This window comes from Rhinatrema bivittatum, chromosome 4 (genome assembly GCF_901001135.1).
Source record: "Rhinatrema bivittatum chromosome 4, aRhiBiv1.1, whole genome shotgun sequence".
Taxonomy (NCBI): Eukaryota; Metazoa; Chordata; class Amphibia; order Gymnophiona; family Rhinatrematidae; genus Rhinatrema; species Rhinatrema bivittatum.
In genome coordinates, this window is record NC_042618.1 from 225,608,047 (window position 1) to 225,628,408 (window position 20,362).

Here is a 20,362-nt window from a genome sequence, read left to right on the forward strand (position 1 = left end):
CCCAATATGACATACACATACACACACTTACAGGGCCGGTGTGTCTATTAGGCAAACTAGGCAGTTGCTTAGAGCACCAAGATTTTGGGGGTGTCAAATCCTGCCAGTGTGAGGTCTAGAGTGGTGCTGTGTGTGTGTGTGTGTGTGTGTGTGTGTGTGTGTGAGAATGACCAAAGGTTTGCCTAGGGTGCCAAATATGCTTGCACCGGCCTTGCACACTTCGCACGAATTACTTCTCTCTCGTACACACAAACACAATCCCCTCTCTCTCATACAGAGACATACATTCCCCAGCCAGTCCCCCTCTCATCCTCCAAGGATCTCTACTCAGCCCTTCCTAGTTTCCTCAAAATGATTTCCCTTTGCTCTATCTGCTGCAGGCTCTCCTGTTTCCTGCATGCTGCCTGGAGAGGAGGGGCTGGATCAGGAAGCTGAAGACTGTTCTCTGCTGAGTGAGATTCAGCGCAACTGAAAGGCAGCAAATCTTCCCCCGGAGCAGGTGCTGGAAGTGAACCAGAACTGCACGAGCCTGGAACTGGAATCAGACTGGAACAGAGACTTGGTAGCAAGAATTCTGCATACAGACGGCTCAATAACAAGCGGGCTGATTGGCCTTCAGGTTGGTGCGAACTGCTTCTAGTTTCTCAGCAACCCCTTTTAACAGAGCCCCAGCCAATCCCTGATAACTTAGGGTTGTGGCCTTCAGGGCCTTTTTCTCTACTGCTTTAATTTGCTCCAGGTCAGTAGCTGGTCTTGTGGTTAGAACTCCTGGGTTGAACTCCCAGGATCCAGTTCAAGCCCCTGCTGGGGTTTTGCCCTGTCGGTTGCTTAGCAAGACCTTAGGGGTCACCATTGTGAGATTGCTGTGACTCCCGTCTACTATAGGCTGTGAACGCTGCCTGGCCAGCCCCTCTGCGCTAGTCTGACCCAAAATTAACCAATGAGGAACAAGTGAAAGGTCTCTAGTACAGATTTCAGGGAACATGATTATTAAACTGATGATATGAATAAAGCCAAAAGAAAACATAGAGGCAATAGGTGGATCAACTTTATTTATGGCCAGATGTAATAAACTTTTTCCCATAGGCACAACATGGGAGTCATCCTTTGGCATATCTGGCCCTAAAGTGAAAGAGGATAATAAAAAGCAGCGACAACACAATATCAACTTTAGAACTCAGATAATAAATTATATGTATAAAATATTCTAAAATGACACTGGGGAATTACAAAGAGTAACACAATTACAAAAGAAATATTACCAGAACAATCAGGATTGCTTTTCACAGACGCAGCAACTAAAGAGAGGGATTTTGTTCTAGTATGTGCTAAATGCTAGAAAACGAGAGGACAGATTTAGACTGACCTAAAAGGTTCTTCAAATGTGGTTTTTTTTGTAATGTCTATATATATGCCAACAAAAATAAGGCATTTTTGGGTACACGAACAAGATGATGACAAACAAGAATTGTGGCAATTTATTAACGAGGATAGTACATTTGTGATATATCAGATAACATGCAGCTGTAGTCTCAAATACATAGGGAGAACTGAAAAACGTCAGGAAGAGCATCTCAGGGTGATAAGAAGCAAAGAGTTGCAATATATGATAGCTAAAATGTATAATATGTCTTATGCTGGTGAAATGGTAGTTGTTTCTTTTCAAAACAGCACATGTTAAAAAAAAGCCCAAGGGAAGAAGGCATTGGGATAATCTAAACAAAGTAGCAGTCACAACTCTAGCAGTGGTAGGTATTGCTGCACTGGGCTTCCAAGAAGGCACTGGGTTAACCTGCAGGGAGTGGCAATTACAGCCCTGGCAGCGGTAGTATGGCTTCATCAGGCTTCTAAGGAGTCTTTAGTGTAACCTGCATGGAGTGACCATGGTTTAAACCCAAACTTCAGTGGGGAGCTCAGATGTTTTGGACAATGGCTTCACTCATTTTGGAAGCTCAAGGAATTATTAAGACATAGAGGAGGTCCTGAATGTTGAATTTAGCATTGGGTCTTGCAAGAATCATAGAGGAATATGACAAGGCCTGAAATACTCTACCAATGGAGGTGATGGAGGATGGTGCTTGAATCGATTCTGGGTATACTTGGGACTGATATGGAGGGCAGTAGTGGAAAAAGGGTTGAAGGTTCAGGTGAAAGACATGGGGTGGGGAACTTGGTGATGGGTCTAGTATGGGAATTTGTGCACTCACCTTCTCCAAGTGGAACAATTGCAACTCTGCAGACTAGATGGGACAATTTGATTTTTTCTTGCCTTCATTTGCTACGTTACTGTATAACTCTTATTCCAAGAATCCTTTTGGGTTTTCATACTGGCAGTTTATGTCCAGGAGGAATAAACAAATAAATATAATTTGTATCATCTCTATAATATGCTTGTATTTTAAATGTGTATGAAATTTGTTCTTAAGAAAATAGATTTTAGTCCTAATCCATTAACAATTTAAAATAAAGGGATGCAGCTTGAAATGAATACATGTTCGTTACCATGACTTATTGGATTGATTCTGCTCTGGTGTATGTTTATTACATTTGATAATTAATAGTGTTTAAATGTTATTTAAATGTTTATTTTAGTTGCTGTACATTGCTGCAAGCACTATGTGAAAATGTTGATTTATAAAACTGAGACAATAAATACATACATTATGGGCTGGCCCAGTGGCATGCAGAGAGCTTGGGGTTGATTCACAAGTCAAGTCTCTGGCCAATCAGAGCTAGGGAGGTTGTAGCGGTAACATTCACAACCCATGGGAGTCCTGATCATTGTGCAATTTTGACATTTAGCGGGCAGACATAGGGGGCCATAATTACTAGCCTCTGTAAGGCACACCTGGTCAAGGGCTGTTGCCGCAATAACTGGGTTAAGCAAACATAGTACCATAATAAATGACATCAGATAAAGAACCAAAATGCCCATCCAATCTGCCTGGGAGGGAAGAATAAAATAATGGGGGAAAACATCCAGATAGTTGGAAATGATCAAGTTGCCATAGTTCAATAGAGGCTGGTTCTGATTGAGCTGGATGCTCAAAGGAGCAGGAGGAAATTGGCAGGCACAAAAAAATCGTGTGTACATTGTACCTTTAATGTAGGTTTTGTTTTCCATTATATTTCTGTTTCCCAGAAACATAATGGGGTTGGTTGGCCGGCCATCCCCATGTTTGCTTGTTTTTGTTTGTTTGTTAGGGAGACTTGTGTTGATTTTAAATTTGTGGAAATAAGGAAATTTTAAAATCAAAACTATTAGCTTTGTTCTGTTTTCACCATAGGGTAAAAGTAGAGTGATTAAACCGCTCTGTTTTGAAAAGGGTCAAGTTAAATCAGTCCTGGAGTGGGCTGCATTACATCTATTACGTTAGCTCCTTTTTCTTCCAGGGACACTAGAACTGCAAAGCTATAGATAGAATAAGAAAAAAAATGAACTGCCTAAACCTGAAATAGAGCTATCTGGTCATCCACCTAAGGAGAAGGGGATATCTCTTTGGCGTTTGCTTGGAGATTTTGAATGGCGGTCGGTTTTTTTTTTCTTTTTTAAATGAGAGCAGCATAGCGGTGGGAGGAAGAGCTGGCTCCTACCAAGAGAATTTGTAGCCTGGCTTGCTCCGACTGTTCAGTCTTGCTGGGGAAACGTTATCTCTAAGAAAATGAGCATTAGGGAAACGCCCGGAACGGACATTAAGAGTTCCGTGTTGCAGCGGTGCAGTTAGGCGGACACACATCTGGGGAGAGAGAAGCGGCTCCCACAGTTTGTAGTTGCGGTGGCTTGGAGCCTCTCTTAGTGGTGAATCGGTGTTTGCTAACTACAATACCGACAGTGAGCTTGAATTTTTGAATGGCTTTAGCTTGGGTTTTCCTATAATGTTCCATGATTTTTAATCCAACCATTTTTTACATTTGACGATCGATTGCATTTTTTACATTTTAGTTGTATGCCTCTTGATTTTTGTGTAATTTAGCCACACATGATTGTTTGGGTGAACACCTCTTCCTCTAGACTGGCACTGAACATAAATAATAGACACCTGTTTCCCGTTCGCACATGTTCCCGCCTAACATAAAACAAAATACGCTGAATACTGACTACAGTTCCCACAATCCACCCCTGGGTTCCTGCTTGCCGCATTCATCCTATGTCTTATGGGGATTGTAGTTTATGAGGTTGCTTACCTGTTTCAGCCTAGGAATTCTCCCACTATCTTCCTCCTAACTTGAGACCGTGATAGCCCCCGTGGGCGGGTCTCCACCTTCTTGCAGCAGTTTTCACTGCCTGACGCAGCGAGTGAATGAAGAACTGAGAAGGGACAGGAGGAGATTTTAAGGTAAGGAGGTAGCCCAGGTCCGGGAGCGGCTGCTGAAAGGTTGCAGTTCAAGGACTTTCTCCCTCTGCTGCTGTTCTCGGCTTTGTATATTAGTTTTGGGGTCCGGTGGTTCTCTGAGCCCAGCCCCTCCGGTTTGCTTTCTCAAGGGAAGGTGTGCCCAGAATGTCTATTGCAGCCAAGAGGCGTGCAGAAAGTTGATCGAGCTGTAGGAAGCCCCGGGTAGCAGGCTGATTAACCGGAGTTACTGGACTGACTCCTCAAAGTAGAGTAACTAGTTTCTAGTCACGTCGGATGCACTAATGCATCCGACGTGCATTAGTGAGGTATATCTCCTCACTAATGATGACAAAATGTTAGAATTCTCAGGATGCTTTTGCTTGAAGCAGCATGCTTAAGAACTTAATCTACTACAGACTCTTAGAATTAATTTTTTTCCAAATAGTTCTAAATTAAGGTGCTACGTTATTGGCATATAGAAAAAATATTCTGTATTTGTACATACAACCTATTAAAAAGCAGAGCAAATATATTCATTGACATTACACAGGATTTGGGTGGAAACTAGAACTTTGGAACAGCTGGGCACCTATCGTGAACAGCCTGGTAGTTAAGTACCCAGAGACGGCATTCAGAAACCTCCGATTGTTATCTGCACCAGCATTTGTCACTAAAATGCCTTTTGGGTATCCTGGAGAGGATTCCAAATAGGTCTTGAAATAGCTTTCTTGGGTAGCTGCTAGTTATATTCTTGATCCTGGAATGCTTATTTCAGACGTTCAGGACCTAGCCTGGACTTCTGTTCTGAATCATTGTTCTAGGTATTGGAAAAACAGAATGGTTCTAAAAGGTGCCGAGATACCTGTTCTGATTTTCAGTCAGCCCACAAAAAGTAATTAAAACTATATTTCCTGCCAAAGGATCATTACACAATGTTGGTGTGATTTAGAAAAAAAAGTTATACTTTTTATTGCTTAATTATTCTAATTTGCCAAATCTGAAGGTAGGAAAATCTTTACAACATTGCTTATATTCATAGATTTATTTACATGTTTTTATATACCGACTTTCCTCAAAAAAGAAATCAAGACTCTGAGTAATGTGCTGCCTTTATTATGTTGTATGTGGAACCATCTTGCTTTTATAAAAAGAATGCTGTGATATGATTGAACACTGGGTGAAGAAATGGCAAAATCTGCCCAATTTTTAGTGGATTTTGTAATTCCCTGTCATCCCCATAATTCATGGAGCTGCACTTAAAACCCTAAATAGAAGGCATAGAGTTAAGTTCCATGGAGCGGCAGACTGGATGGGCAAATTAACATACTGGTAGTAAACTTTCCAAGGAAGTTTGAATTCAGCTACTGGCTGGTTCAGAAACTGCCAGAAAAGCAACAAATTTGTGGATCTGCTAATTCTGTGTCATCTGGGGGTCATTTTCTCTGTTTAAAAATCATCCTAGAATGCCTCAGGCCAGGGCTGCAGTGAGGTATTAGGAAGACTAGGCAGTCACCTAGGGTGCCGTTGCTGGACGTGAAGATGGTATTCTTTTTAACACTGAGGAGTTGGGCAGCAGGGTTGAAATTGTAGGAGTCACGTGTTGGGATACGTTGATTGGTGAGGTAAAGGAGCTCTGGTGACGCAAGCACTGTGACGCGGGGGGGCGGTGAAGAATATGATGTCACCACCTAGGGCTGGACACCTTCACATCAGCACTGCCTCAGGCTGATAGTTAAGTTCTCATTATTGTTCCAGCAGTTCGTTTAAAAAAAGAAAAAAAGCTGCTGTTCAAAGGATGTTGCAAACAGTTACACAAACAGAAGGTTAAAGAACATTTAAAAATTGATCCATTGTGCTTTGTCACTAGTTGGGAGAGAAGGCAACAGGTGAACTGATAAATGAGTTGCACTGAGTCGGTCTTCAGTGCCTGTAACTGCTCAGACCAGACACCCGGAGAGGTATGTGATATAAAAAGTGATTTAAAGGAGAGAAAAAATGGCTGTTTGCAGGCCATTCATGGGCCCCCTTATGCTTTTTTTTTTTTTTTAAAGGTTGGATGCCCATAGGGGGCATGGGGGAAAGGAAAAATGCTTTAAAATCAGAGATGCTAAAATCCTGTCTGTGCACAAATGCTGCCATACATCTCTGAGAGGAAAGAGTAACTTTAATATTCAAAGTTATTTTTCCTTATATTTTGGACTAGTTTGGGCAGCATCTGAAAGCTCCCTTTCTCATGGTACTTTAAACCTTGCTGCCCACCCAACAAAAGCTCAAAGCCAGCAAAGAGACTCCTTTTTCTTTTAGAAAAAATATATATTTTTTAATCTTAAGGATGTTAATACTGCTGTGGGGGAGCACATCACCATGATTGACTTTCAAGGAGAGATTATCATACCGAGAATGCTGGTGGGGGCTCTGTGGAGCCTCTGGTAGAACTATATATATATATTTTTTTTTTTATGAAAGCAGAGTATCTCACCAAGTGGAGATAAGAAATTAGTATCATCACTGCACATATGCTTAATTAATACGGGAATGGCTTTTCCAAAGTAATTTACGGTATACCATCTTGAGAAAAGAACACTAAGTTAAGAGATGGAGGAGAAAATGTCAAAATAAGCAGAGGAGTTGGTAGAAAAAATAAGACTTTAGCTGAAGCTAATATTTAATTGATGTACTAAGATTAGTAAAAAAGCACAAGAAAAGCAAAGCTAGATTTGAGACAGGATTTCCCTATTGGCAGGGAAAGAGCAGAAAAGGAGGAGAGGGAGCTGGTCCCCCAAAGCAAGAATAGCTGGGACAAAGGAACGGAGAGGTTCCCATCAAACTAAAGGTAAATGCAGAGAGAGGAAAAGGGAGGGTAGAGAATAGTAATGAATTATTGACAAGGGGGAGATTAGATGAGTCCAAGGTGGGGAATTTTGAATGGAAATGGGTAAATCGGTGAAGTTAAGGCACCTGGGAGACCATTCGAGGAAGGAAGGGGAGATTTTTCAGGCTAGTAATAGGCATGATTAAAAAAAAAATGGTACTAGCCAAACAAAAACTGCCTTTCATATTTCCTATAAGGGTACTTGAGTGGGTTCCAGTGTAAAGGGTTAAATGTAATCCTTCTTACATGACCCTTATGCTCGGTGAATTGCAAAAAAATGCATTTTCCCATAAATGCCTCGTGAATCAGCAGCATGCAGACATTCTCTTCCAGTAACATGTCTCCACTTGCACTGTAAGCAAATGACTGAAAAGTAATTAAAGAAGCCCAGCAAAATCAGTTGCTGTGGTGGTACCTGCTTTAACCACTAATCCTGCTTCCTTAACTTGTGTCCTACTTAATATTAACATTAAGCTTAGAATTAAAAACTATTACTGGAGCCTTCCTCTCCTCCGCCTCCCACCAAAATAAATAAAAACCTTTTTAATTCATCCAATTCCACACAATAAATAGTACTAATCTACCTGTTTGTTCATCTGTCTTTTACAAAATAATAGGGATGAGACTTTTTTTCCCCCCTCCCCATTTAAACCTCCTAACCCCAAATTTATATTCCCATGTGGCAAAAGTGCCCTTGCCAGCACCCAGAGCTTGAGGGAAGCCTCTTCCAAACCTAGCCCTCAGTGTTGATCTGTGGTTGGCAGCGGTCACCGTTGCTTCCATGATGTGATTGAGCCCTGCTTGCCTGTTTGGCCAGCAGACTTGACCATAAGTTTGCTGTGCTGCAGGGCACAGCACTACACCCTTCTATGAGTTTAGGAGCAGTCTCATAGGAATAACTTTTTTTTTTTTTTTGGGAATCAAAGAGAGAAAAGGATGAGTTCAACATCAAACAAAAGCAACTGAGAATAGTAACATAGTAGAAAATAGGCCCTTTTCTGGCTATTCCCTGGCCTTTTTTTTTTTTAATTATCATGTTACCATTTAGGGAAAGACCGACATGTTTCAGTATGTACAACTACTGCATATGTTGAGGATTACTATCTAACTCCATGTCACCTTTGCAGGCCTGAACCAGGCCTGATTTTTGCCCCATTGCATGCATGGAGTTGTAGTTCCAGTATCCTAAGAAAAGGCAGGTCTATTATCCCCCATGCATCCAGTGAAAAAAAACCAAAACAAAAAACTGACTCAGCCTGTCCTAGGTGACATGGAGTTGCCTGATAGCCCTACCTGTGTTTTAAAGAATGTTAAAGGATATGTTAAGGAAAAAAAATCTGAAGACTGTGATCTATTAATATGTTGATCCTTCACTTGGCAGTCTGGTTGGACTCTGCCCAAACCTGGTTTAGCGATTAAATTAAAAGCACTTTGCACACTGATGTTAATTTTCTCCCTCCCGTCTGTTAGGATAAATTAAGTTGCGTCACTAGACTTTGCTAGTGTGTGAATAGGCGCCTGCAACTGGCACCTTGTTTGCATTGAAAAATGTGTTGTGTTTGATTTAAAGAGGAGCTTGAACCATTTCCAAATGTAAATTCCTGCCCTAAGAGAGGGTGCACACATGGAATAGACTTTTTTTTTTTCTTTGTTAAACAGATGGCAGTGTCAGGAAAGAGAAGTGAAGCTGGGACAAGGTTGTATTTCCACTAAACCTTGCTCTGTTTTCACATAATGAACTTTAGTTCTGGGTAGACCTTTTTAAAACAGATTAATATCAGTGCAGCCTTTTCCAAAGGTACTTCTGTAAACACAGAATAGAAATCCCATTCAGAAGTGGCGTCTTCAGATTTACAGTTTAATTTGAGTGAGTAATCCCTTGAGAACCTACTCACTGATGTATGATGTGGAACCAAGAAAAAGAAACCTGTCTATTATGCTGGAAGGCAAAAACTACTTGTCCTAGGAAAGGGCACAACTCTCTGGCTTTTTTTTTTTTCTCCTATCATTAACAATGATTTATGAAGCTCTGGAATAATTTGGGATTGTGCACAAGGTAAAATCACTACGGAGAAGGGAGAATAGCCAAGATTGAAGGTGAGGCGGGCCACACGTGTGCCGGCAGCATCTGCGCTGCAATGGAGCCATGGTTAGGTGCGCAGAGCGGGCATCAGCCAGCAAGGAAAGCCACAGAGCTAGAGAAACGTGTGGCTGTTATATACAGCATCAGCAGGCTTCATTGGTAGCAGGGGCCGTGTTCATGGTGAAAATAAGGCAGGAAGCTTCACTTACCTGAAGTTGATGCAGCAGAAGAAACTGATAGCCCTTGTGTTTAACCGTGATTTGAGAAAGGGGTGAGGGAGGAGAGAGAAGGGAGATGAGTAAGGGCAATGGTACAGGGAAGAGGTGAGAAGGGGTAAGAGAGGATATGGGGCTAGATGGATGTTTCAACAGAAATACCTATTTCACCTTAAATGTTTTATGGGTTTCAGTTAGTGTAATATATTTTTAGTGTATCTTCATGAATGGAGTTCTGGCTCTTGCTAGATCTCTATAATGCAAGTATGAGTCTGGGGAGGAAGGGAACTATTCATCCCTCCAAAACAGAAACATCTGCCTTCCTTCCAGGGACCGTCTTAAGCATCAGTCTTTAAAACTACAGCTTGAATACTTGAGCTCTCCCCCACCTATAGTGCAAATGTGCTCGTATGGACACAGCTGGATGTGAATGTCGTCATTCCAGTGTCTCTGGCAAGGGCAGTTTGATCTTTTTGGAAGTTTAGCACAGACTAATAATTTTAATATTCCTGTTTCCATTGGGGGTCGGTAATCAGAGTGTTTTGACCGGGTAACATTTTGAGTTATCCAACAAACCCTGGGGCCGATACAATACAGTGTGCTCGGCTGAGCAGGTTAAATAGGCACTAATCTACCCCCTAATGCAATAGGGGGATTAGCGTCTATTTAATGCGCGTCCGACATGGAGTGAATGAGTTGGCGCTCATCACATGCAAATGCATGGGAATGAGGCAATTACTCATTCACTCCAAATGCAAAAAGATAAATGTGCGTCTCAGACGCACGTCTATCGCTCAGATATTAACGCCTGCCTGGAGCAATAATTAAAACTCGGTGGCCGTTTTTCATTACTGGCAGACAGGCAGGTTATGAAAACCAAGGCTGAGTTTACCGGCGTCTGTCTTCATAACCGGCAGCGGGTCGCGTTAGCAAGGAGGCGCTAAGGTCGCGCAAGCGACCCTAGTGCCTCCTTCCTAGCACGACCTTCTAATTTATATATTGCATGGCACCCCCCTTTGCGGGCGCCATGTGTGCGTTAAGAAAGCGGGCGCTGAAAAGTCAGTGCCTGCTTTCTGCGAAAATTACTGCATTGGCCCCCCCTGAGTTTTAAACGTCCCACCCCACTGAGTGGATGCATTTTAGCCTGGACAGTCATTTAGCCAGCAAAAGAGAGAGGGTGGGTGATGTTCTGGGGCCATGGCTAAAATTTATCTGCCTGGCACCAACATTCGGCACTAGCTGGATAAAATTAGCCAGGTAAATTCAGGATGGGAAAATCGCTGTCCTAAAGTTACAAAAGTGTTTTATGTTTGGTGCAAAGCGAGTGCAAGCTTTTTTGCTGCCCTGTGCAAACAATTACTGTGCTGCCTCCCTCCTTCGTTTTCAGTTTAAACCAATTTTCACCCATAAATTACCAGATTTTTCTGAAAGTGATCATGGGTTTAAACTGAATTTCACCCTCATTTTAGCCGGATTAAAGAGCAGCTCCAGAGCTGCAAGTGCAGCGTTGTGAGGCCTCCAGCAACTGCTGGAAGCCAGCGTGGGTCAAATCACCTGCAGCATTTCAAGTCCCCCTCCCACGCCAGCGAAAAGTGCTTGCTATCAAGTGTCGCTGAACTGGCGCGAGAGTCTACCTCCCTCTTCCCCCCCCCCCCCCCCCCCACAGTGCCTGCTGCTTCGTACCGCCGCTGCAGCTTTTGAGGAGGGCCATGGCTACCAGAAGCACTTCCCGGCAGGGTCCTTGGCCCTGCCCAAAAGCAGAAGTGTAGAGGATGGGAGCCTCAGGAAGCAAGCTGCTGTAGGAGAGAGGAGAAGCCTGGAGCCCCCACTAGTGAGGAGGAATGCTGTTGCACTGGGGGGGGGGAGGGGGAAGAGGGATTTTCTTAGGGGTGTAGGGAGAGAAAGGGACATGCTAGGAGATGGGGAGGAGAGAGAGGGATGCTGCTGAGTGGATGAATGGGGAAAATCTACTTAATATTGTCTTATCGTACAGGCCTCTGTCCACCAAAATGAACTCCCATATTTACTCAGAAAAATGAGTCTTATTTTTCCACTGATTTTCTCTTGTCTTTGTTCGGTGGGGGGCAAAAAAAACTGAAAATGAAGGTCCCTAAGTGTTGGTAACTAGGTCTATGAAACAAAAAAACCCCCAGCTCCCTCCAACAATCTATATTTTTAACAAGTGCCACCCCCTGGAACCCATGGTCGGTGGAAGGTATTAAGTACCCTAGGCAAACTTTAAGCCTTGCACACATGCCCCCCCTCCCCACACAGACACACACAAAAATTATATTTTGTTACGGATTTGATGGTGGAACCAAGGTAGAGAACCGCCTTACCTTATTCTGTGAGATGATCAGGGTTGTCCGGGAGGCAGTCTGGTCGGGACATGCAGCTGGCAAGAGTTCCAGAGCAAACCGATCCAAAGGCAGGCAGCAAGGCAAGACAGGTCCAAGAGGCAGTCCGGGTCGGGGCAGGCAGCAGACGAGAATGCAGGGAGGAACCACCGAAGCTTCAGCACAAGCAAGCCTGTAGCCGAGGCGACGCTGTGCTGGAAAGCTCCCTTTAAATACAGTATTTTTCCCGCGCTATCGCGGGAACTTCCAGCCGAGCTGTTGATGACAAAAGGGGGCGGAGTCACGCCGCGAGGTGCGTGGTGCAGAGCCGAACGTTGCTGTCAGGCTGCATACCGCGGGAGCCTGCTGGAGCCTTGCTGAATAGTAGCATATTTTATAACAGATTTTACAGGAAAAAACATTCAAAGGTACAGTCTTCTGAGGCAAAAATATCTCAGCATGCATATTATATTTACACGCACTAGTGTGGTACCAACCAGAAAAATCCGCAAAAAAAGACACACAGCTCCAATGGAATTACACCTTTTGTGATGTGTGTTGTGTGGGATTTGCTTTCAGAAAGCCATGAATAAACAGAATCACAGTTCCAATATAGTAAACCTCCCATATCAAAATAACTCTAAATGCCAGCCCTCAAACAGTAACAACCTTATCTATGAAAAGGCAATACTGTACATATTATACCAGGCCCTAGAACATCAATCAGACTGCTATAGATCCCTACACAAGAAATACATGCCAGCAAAATATCTCAGATTGGTCACATATGCAGAGCCTTGACTAAATACGGTATAAAGAGATCAGAAAGTATAAATAGAAACTTGCAGAGAAGAACTCAACTGGAAGCACAACAAGCCAGCCTCTATATGCAGAGCAACAATGGGGAAAAATAGAAACAAATAATAAAATAAAAAAAAATAGAAACAAATAATAAAAATCAAGAAATTCAAAACAATCATAACAGTAAAACAAGTATTCATAAAAAGAATAAATATTTCAAACCAGTTAATGAATAGAATATCCAAAATTTCCCAAACACCAATAAAATATTTCAAAACAGCAGATACATTAAACAAGGATAAAAATAATTCCTCTCTCCATACCTGGGAACCTTTTATTTCCAAATGCCCTGAGGTTGTCGAGGATTAATGAGGAGGGGAGGGGAAGACGTGTGCACAACTCCCAGGCAGGCTCCTGTTCTCGCACACACATTGGCAGGCTGTTCCATGGCCACCGGTAGCCATGCAGCCTTTGTTTGTTTGTTTGTTTGTTTGTTTATTTATTTATTTATTTGGCCCTCGATGTGTGTGGCCTCTCCTGCTGTTGCTGCTGCCCTGTGCAAATGTACCATATAGATACCCAGGCCTGATTCAGTGGCAGGGTTATATAATTATATATTTCTGAATATCCTGGATAAGGTATTCAGGTTACTTTCCCTCTCGCCGGCCAGCTGAATATCGACACCGCTGATTGTTTTTCCATTTTTTTGTTCTTAATATCTGTTTGCTGCTATTCTGCATTGGTATGCATATTTTTTTGTTAAAGACTGAAGAAGCCTTCCTAACGTTGCTAGGATTTTGATCAAAGCAATTTATCATATTTTTAGGCAGGTCCTAAAGTATTTTTCTGGTCTTCATTTTATATTTATTTAGGCTGCTTTATGCTTACTATCTATTTCTATTGTATTGCCTAGATATGCATAGCATTGTGCAAGTTGGGGTTCTACAGGGCTCAGCCCTTTCAGCAATGCTGTTTAATATCTATCTTGCCCCTATCACTAAGCTATTGGCCATCATTACAGATGGCTTTAAGATCTATGCCGATGATATTCAGTTCTATGTAAAAGTTAAGCATTCATGGCAGGAAACTGTGGACTCTTTCTTTCTCTTTATATGGATACCATCAACCGTTGGTTGAAACATAATAAGCTTTTGCTTAATACCAGCAAGACCACAATGTTGTTAATTCACCGATCCCTTTCTATTCCATCTCAGGATTCTTTGTCCATAAATAATTTCTCATTTTCTCTCCTTAAACCAATTAAGAGTTTAGGTATTCTGATTGATTCCACCTTATCTTTCAAACCTCAAATCAGAATGCTTATTAAAACAGGTTTCTTCAAACTTCGGTTGCTGGTAGGTTTACATCTGCTATGTGATAGGGATTTTCCGATGGTTGTACGGGCACTTATATTTCCTCACATTGATTATTGTAATGGACTTTACATTGGTTTACCCAAAGGTCAAATTCATTCGATGCAGCTATTATTGAACTCTGCTGCTAGGCTGGTCTCTAACTCAAAGCGTTTTGATAGGATTTCGCCAGTTTTATGTAGACTTAACTGGCTACCAGTGTATGAACATATAGTCTTCAAGATAGGGGTGATAGTCTATAAGCTCCGTATGTCTAATTCTGCTTATTGGTTTAATGCATTGTTGCATATACATAAACCAGTGAGATGCTTGAGATCGTCTCAATTAAATTTGTTAGAGGTTCCTTCGGTTCGTCAGGCACAATTATTTAATATTTATTTTTAATTTTTATATACAGATGTTCCTGTATAGAATACATATCGCACCGGTTTACAGAGAACTGAACTGTTGCTCTGGGGCGGATACATAGAAACAGGTTGAAAATGAACTTACAGTGAAACAAATGGACTGCAATTCAAAACACGATTAGCTAAAATAAAGTACAATTCAAAACACATTTACAATGGGGTTGGTGGACCAGCGTCTATAAAGTTCGATTCATCGGATCTTAGCTCTCGGGGAACGCTTGGCTGAATAGCCAAGTCTTTAGCTTCTTTTTGAAGACCAAAAGGCAGGGTTCTTGGCAGAGGTCCGGAGGGAGCGAATTCCAGAATGGGGGACCCGCAGTGGAAAGGGCGCAGTGGAAAGGGTGAGGTTTTTGCTGGCTGGGTGTGTAGCACATCCTTGTATGCTTTTCTGATGGGTCTCTTGGGAATGTGCTGCTGAAGTTGGAAAGTTAGGTTGAGGGGGGGGGAGATGTTGTGCAAGGCCTTGTGTATCGTCATGAGGGAGACTTCTTTCTCCATTGCGGCACCCACTCAATGGAATCTTATTCCTATTGATTTAAGATCCTTGGAAGAGGTTAAGAAGTTTAAAATGTCTTTTAAAGAATTTCTGCTTAGCCGTGCGTATAATGTGTAATAACGCGGTATGAATGTGTCTGATTATGTTTGATAAAACAAATACAGATGTGTCAGTAATATGTATTTTCTCTTTTTGGAGAATATATCAGGATGTCTAAGTTCTACTGTTTATGTATATGATATACTATGGCATGGAATTACCAGTTATTTATGGTATTTTGTTATTTAGTTTCTGTGAAACTAAAAGTGTTACTTGTATTTAGTTAATTTTTATTAACTAAATACAACTAACTAGTATTTAACTAAATAATCGCCTTTTAGTGTTAGGCGATTAATAAATTTTAATAGAAAAAAAAAATACATATAAGAGACAGGCCCTGCTCTGCAGAGCTTACAGCATAATCATAACAACACACACAGGAAGTTTCGGGAAATATATTTATGAATAAACCGATGAGGTTATAATTGAGAAGAGCCAGAGTTTGATTTAAAAGCAGCCACAAAAATGGGGGTTTTTAGGCTGAACTTGAATAGGACCAGAGAGGGGACATGGCACACCAACTCAGGAAGGTTACCCGGGGCATGCAGAGCAGCCAGGTGACGAAATCACTTTTTAGCTTCACATCTCCTTTCTCTTTCTCTGTGTGGAGAGATGCACAAACGTCCATATTCAAGATTTATGTGGGTAATATTGACTTTTACCAACAAAAATCTTGTCCTTTACAAATATTCCCCCCTTTCTCCTCGTGACTTTCTGCCCAAAGTGGTGTGGTGAGGATTGGCTAACATATAGCCAGACAGTGCCATATTGAACATTGTCCAGCTAAATTTGTGTGCACGAGTTGATCCCCCTAAAACTATCCAGATAACTTTTATCCTGATAGTCAATGGAACTTATCCAGATAACCACATTTATTTTAGCCATTACCTTTATCTTAACCCACTTGGCAGATTTTGCATATGAGGCTCAAAGATGATAATTAGATATTTGGAATAGATAATGAACTTTTTATTTTCAGTCGCTCCTTAACTCAAGAGCATAAGTCATGAGTGGCAGAACCAAGTGTATCTGCCCCTTTCCTTGTGAGTGGTCAGTAGGCAAAAACTGCAGAAAGCAGAGATTGCTTTTAAATATGAAACCTTGGCTTTTCCTAATCATACAAGGGGCTAGAATGCCTGATATGGCTATTTCTAGTATCATATAATGTGGTTTTCACCACCAAAATGGCTGTTACAACCCAGGTATAATCATATACCAGCGTAATAGTGCTATTTTCTTATATTTTGGCACTTTTTAAAAAAAATGTTGTTGCATATAAAATCATGTAAAACATTCTTCTCCCATTCTCAATAACAGCGGTGAGTTATCGTCTTATAACATGTTGCAGAAACTTTTTGATATGGCTTCCATTTTGTGGAGTCTGGACCATTTATAAATGAGATATATGCTGAGATTGACTCTCCCTAGCCCCTGAAGCAGATGTGTATATCCGTCAAAATGCTGGCGAATTATGCAGCGGGTGCAGATTAGGATGAAATGGAGATATACTCAGCTATCATAAAGTGTAAGTTTTTGTAACATGTTATATAGTAAGGCGATAACTCGCTGTTGTGAATGGGAGAAAGCTTTACATGATTTTTATATGCAATAACAAAAATTAAAAAAAAGGTGCTGAAATAGTAAAGTGTTACGATAAGGTCAAGAGTTGGATCACAGCTACGTTCGGTTACTCATTTGTGGAACATGATTTCTGGGACAGTGGTCATGATTACCGGATGTAACAGTCCTGACCGCTGGTGGTAATGCTCACAGAATGTAGTGACTGTGTATACAGTGGAAATTTCCTTAACTTGTGGCAAAAGCCTTGAGGACTATTTTTACTGGGTCTCAATACTGGAGAAATGGCTAATGTTTTTTTTCAGCTGTGTCTTTATTTTTATTATCAGCTTAGAGTATGCAGCCAGGAGTCAAGAACTTCACTGGCTGCGGGTTTGAATTCCTGCAACTTCTGCGATAATTTCTGTAGACTTAATAGAATGCTGACTAGTTTAAGGTACAATTGTTCTGATGGTGGCTTCGATTTAGTCTTGTATAATCGTTAACGCAATTTACAGACATGTTTGCTATGCCATGAGCATTATGGTTTGACAAATGAGAGGGGTGGCCCCGAACACATTAAGGTTACACCAGACTCCTTTTTCAAGGTAGCATGTTTATATTGAAGGGGTGGGAGGGATTAATTAAGGGGGACAGGGAGGGGAATGCTTTTTTGATGTATCTTGCATTATGGAGGAGGGGGGAGGGTAACTGGAAAGGTAGCTTGCTTAAAGGGATACCTAGCTGTGATTTTTCTTATATTTTTCTTCAGGGGCAAATTGAGGAAGAGGAGGTGTCTTGGCTGGGGGACACTTCCTCAGAGAAACAGGATGGTTGTAAATAAGCATAATACACACATTTTCTTGAGGAAACGAAACGGCAGACCAGGATATAAACTTGGAATGTGGGTGGCATAGGTTTTGTGGTCAAGCGATTTTTGTTTCTAAGAGTTATGAAGAGATTTAAAATGGATATAGCATTTTTACAGGAAACAAAATGAACAGTTCTTGAACACAGTAAACTACACTAGAACTGGGTAGGACAGGTCCTCTTTGCTTCCTCTGGTTGCTGTAGGGCTGTTGCTATTTTAATCCATCATTCTATACCTTTCCAGATGAAAAATGTAATTCAAGATGCTGAACTTAGATCTGTTGTAGTCTTAAAGTATATTGTTTGGGACACCTGTACTACTGAGTAATGTTTATGCACCAAATTCTTATGATTTTTTTTTTTTTTTTTTGTGAAACTGGTTAATCTCCTTGTGCAGTATTCCCATATACCTATTATACTGGGGGGAGGCTTTAATATTATATCTGATCCCTTGATGGATAGGTCTCCCACAAATTCTTTGCCTCCATTCCCAAGCATAAGGGGATTCAATATCTTTATAACACATTTGAATTTACTAGCTGTGTGGAGACGTTTACACCCCACGACTCTCTCATTCACGTTTTTGGATTGCTTCCTGTTAACTGTACCCAGTTTTTCACAAGTCTCTGTAGCAGAGATTGGCTTAATAAAGGTTTCAGACCATTTCCTGTGTGGATGGACTTGAGGGTATGGCACCACAATCTGAATGTCAATTATGGAGGTTCCCTACATACCTGTGTGAAGATATACAGTTCAAGGAATATTTAAAGAAAAAGTGGACTGATTTTATTACATTCCATGAACAACATCGCTCAGACCCCCTCTTGCTTTGGGACGCTGCTAAAGCTTTATTGAGAGGTGATTATTGTAGCGCAGAAAAAGAAATTGATGGCTAGTAAGATCGTGCAGTTAGAAGGTCAATTACGAGTTGACAGGTTTATTTCAGACACCCCATACTGACTGACAAGGACCCAGTTTTTAGCTGTACAAGTCGGGTTAAATACTCTTTCATCAAAGCACTAAAAAGGGCCTTCTATATTATAAATACAGGTTTTTTCTGTATGGTAACATACCTGGTCGGATGATGGCAAGGTTGATGAAACAAATCTGGCAAATCTTATATTACTGCTATGTGGGACCAATCAGGGACATTAGTACTCGGCCATGGAGATTAGTGAGATATTTTCTCATTATTATAAACAACTGTATAGCGCTGAGCGGGAAAATCTTCCTGAGCTTCAATCTTATGTGGCATCATAATTTGTACCTAAATTAACTTTGACACAGTCAGAAGCTCTGAATTCTTCAATAAGCTTGGGGGACCTATGGGAGGCAATTAAACACTCTAAACGTTTTTCAAAGTCCCCTGGCCCTGATGGGCTGCCAGCGGGATTTTATAAACTGATGCTAGATGAAGTATGTTTCCCATTGGCACAAGTCTTTGAGGACCTTTTAAATGTGGCGGAGATGCCTTATCAATCAAATAGAGCCATGATCCTTGTCCTGCCTAAACCAGGCTGAGATCCTACCGCTCTTGGGGCATTTTGGCCAATCTGATTATTGAATTATGATGTGAAACTCTTTGCTAAAATTATGATGAATCAACTAACATCTTTTTGAAGGATTTGGTGCTGAGACATAATTTGCGTTCCCTGTTGATTAGTTTTGATGCCGAAAATGCATTTCATAGGGTAAGATGGACATTTTTGTTTGAATCGCTGTTTTTTCGGGGTTTTGAGGATCCCTTCTTGTTTTTGAAGATTTTATATACTAACCCAAGAGCTACAGTCTTGATCAATATTGACTTGACTCCTGAATTTATTTTGTATAGGGGGAAAAGATAGGGGTGCCCTTTTCACCTCTATTTGTTTTGTCCTTAGACCCCCTGTTATGAGCTATAGCGCAAATTCATCATTAAAGGGGTACCACTGGGGTGTTCACAGTTTAAAGTATTGGCTTTCGTGGATAACTTATTAGTTCATGATGTAGAACCTGAAATTTCGTTGGGTGCATTGCTTACAGAGTTTCATCAATTTGGAGCAATAGCAGGGTTTAAATTAAATTTGGAAAAGTCAGAGGCTCTCCTCGTTGAGAACTGGTGGACAAATAGATGGCAGGGGACCTTCCCTTTGAAATGAGCAGATAAGATAAAATACCCGGGGATTTTTCTGCCAAATGATTTAGCCTCTCTTTATGATCTTAATATACAAGTTTTTGGATAGTACTAAATGCTTATTGAGAATATGAACATCTTTGCATTTATCCCTGTTTGGGAGAATTTGTCTATTGAAAATGGAGATATTGCCCAAGTGGTTGTGTTTTTGGGTTATTTCCTCTCTATTTGACAAGGAGTATGTTGAAATCTTTTAAAGAATGTCTTTGGATGGGGGAAAAAACCCTGCTTACCTATTGAATAACTTATGCAACCTTGGAGAAAGGGGGGCTTAGGTCTGCCTAATTTGAAATTATATAATATGGTGGCCAACTTGCAACATATCAGAGATTGGCTCCAAGGCGCGCACAAATAAATACCATACAAAGGTTCAGTTTGAATCTGACCTAGTATGACCTTTTTCATTGCCATTTACCTTGCACATTACTAACATATCTACCTATTGAATTGAGAAATCATTGTTTGATAAGTACTCTACAAAGATCTTGGAGGTGGCTTGCTCATAAATTTAGTTAAATTATGCCTTATCTCCTTTCTTGCCTTTAGATGGTAATGGTGCTTTTCCACCGGGTATGTCAAACTATTTCTGGCTGGAGACAAGGTTTTTAAATAGGTCAATTATTAAATGAAAGGGGAGATATTTCTCAAATTTGCAGAGGCCCAAGAATCATTTAGTTTGGAAAGGAGGGATTACTCATATGCAAGCTTCTCATTATCTAAGATCACTAGATCATACAGAATTGGGC

General features: G+C 41.1%; 1 protein-coding gene across 5 annotated transcripts in view; it reads left to right on the forward strand.

Annotated features, from left to right (window-relative positions):
• Positions 1–474: 474 nt before the first annotated feature.
• Positions 475–20,362, forward strand: part of TBXAS1 (thromboxane A synthase 1) — a 396,138-nt gene continuing 376,250 nt past the window's right edge. For 2 of the 5 annotated variants that reach the window (XM_029599774.1, XM_029599775.1), the window contains exon 1: positions 6,148–6,292. In XM_029599774.1, coding sequence (XP_029455634.1) covers positions 6,233–6,292 — 60 coding nt within the window. In that variant the 5' untranslated portion in view covers positions 6,148–6,232. Of the gene's footprint in view, positions 620–3,684; positions 3,833–4,197; positions 4,338–6,147; positions 6,293–20,362 lie in introns of those variants that run through there. The other 3 variants (XM_029599777.1, XM_029599780.1, XM_029599776.1) reach the window with 3 other exon arrangements.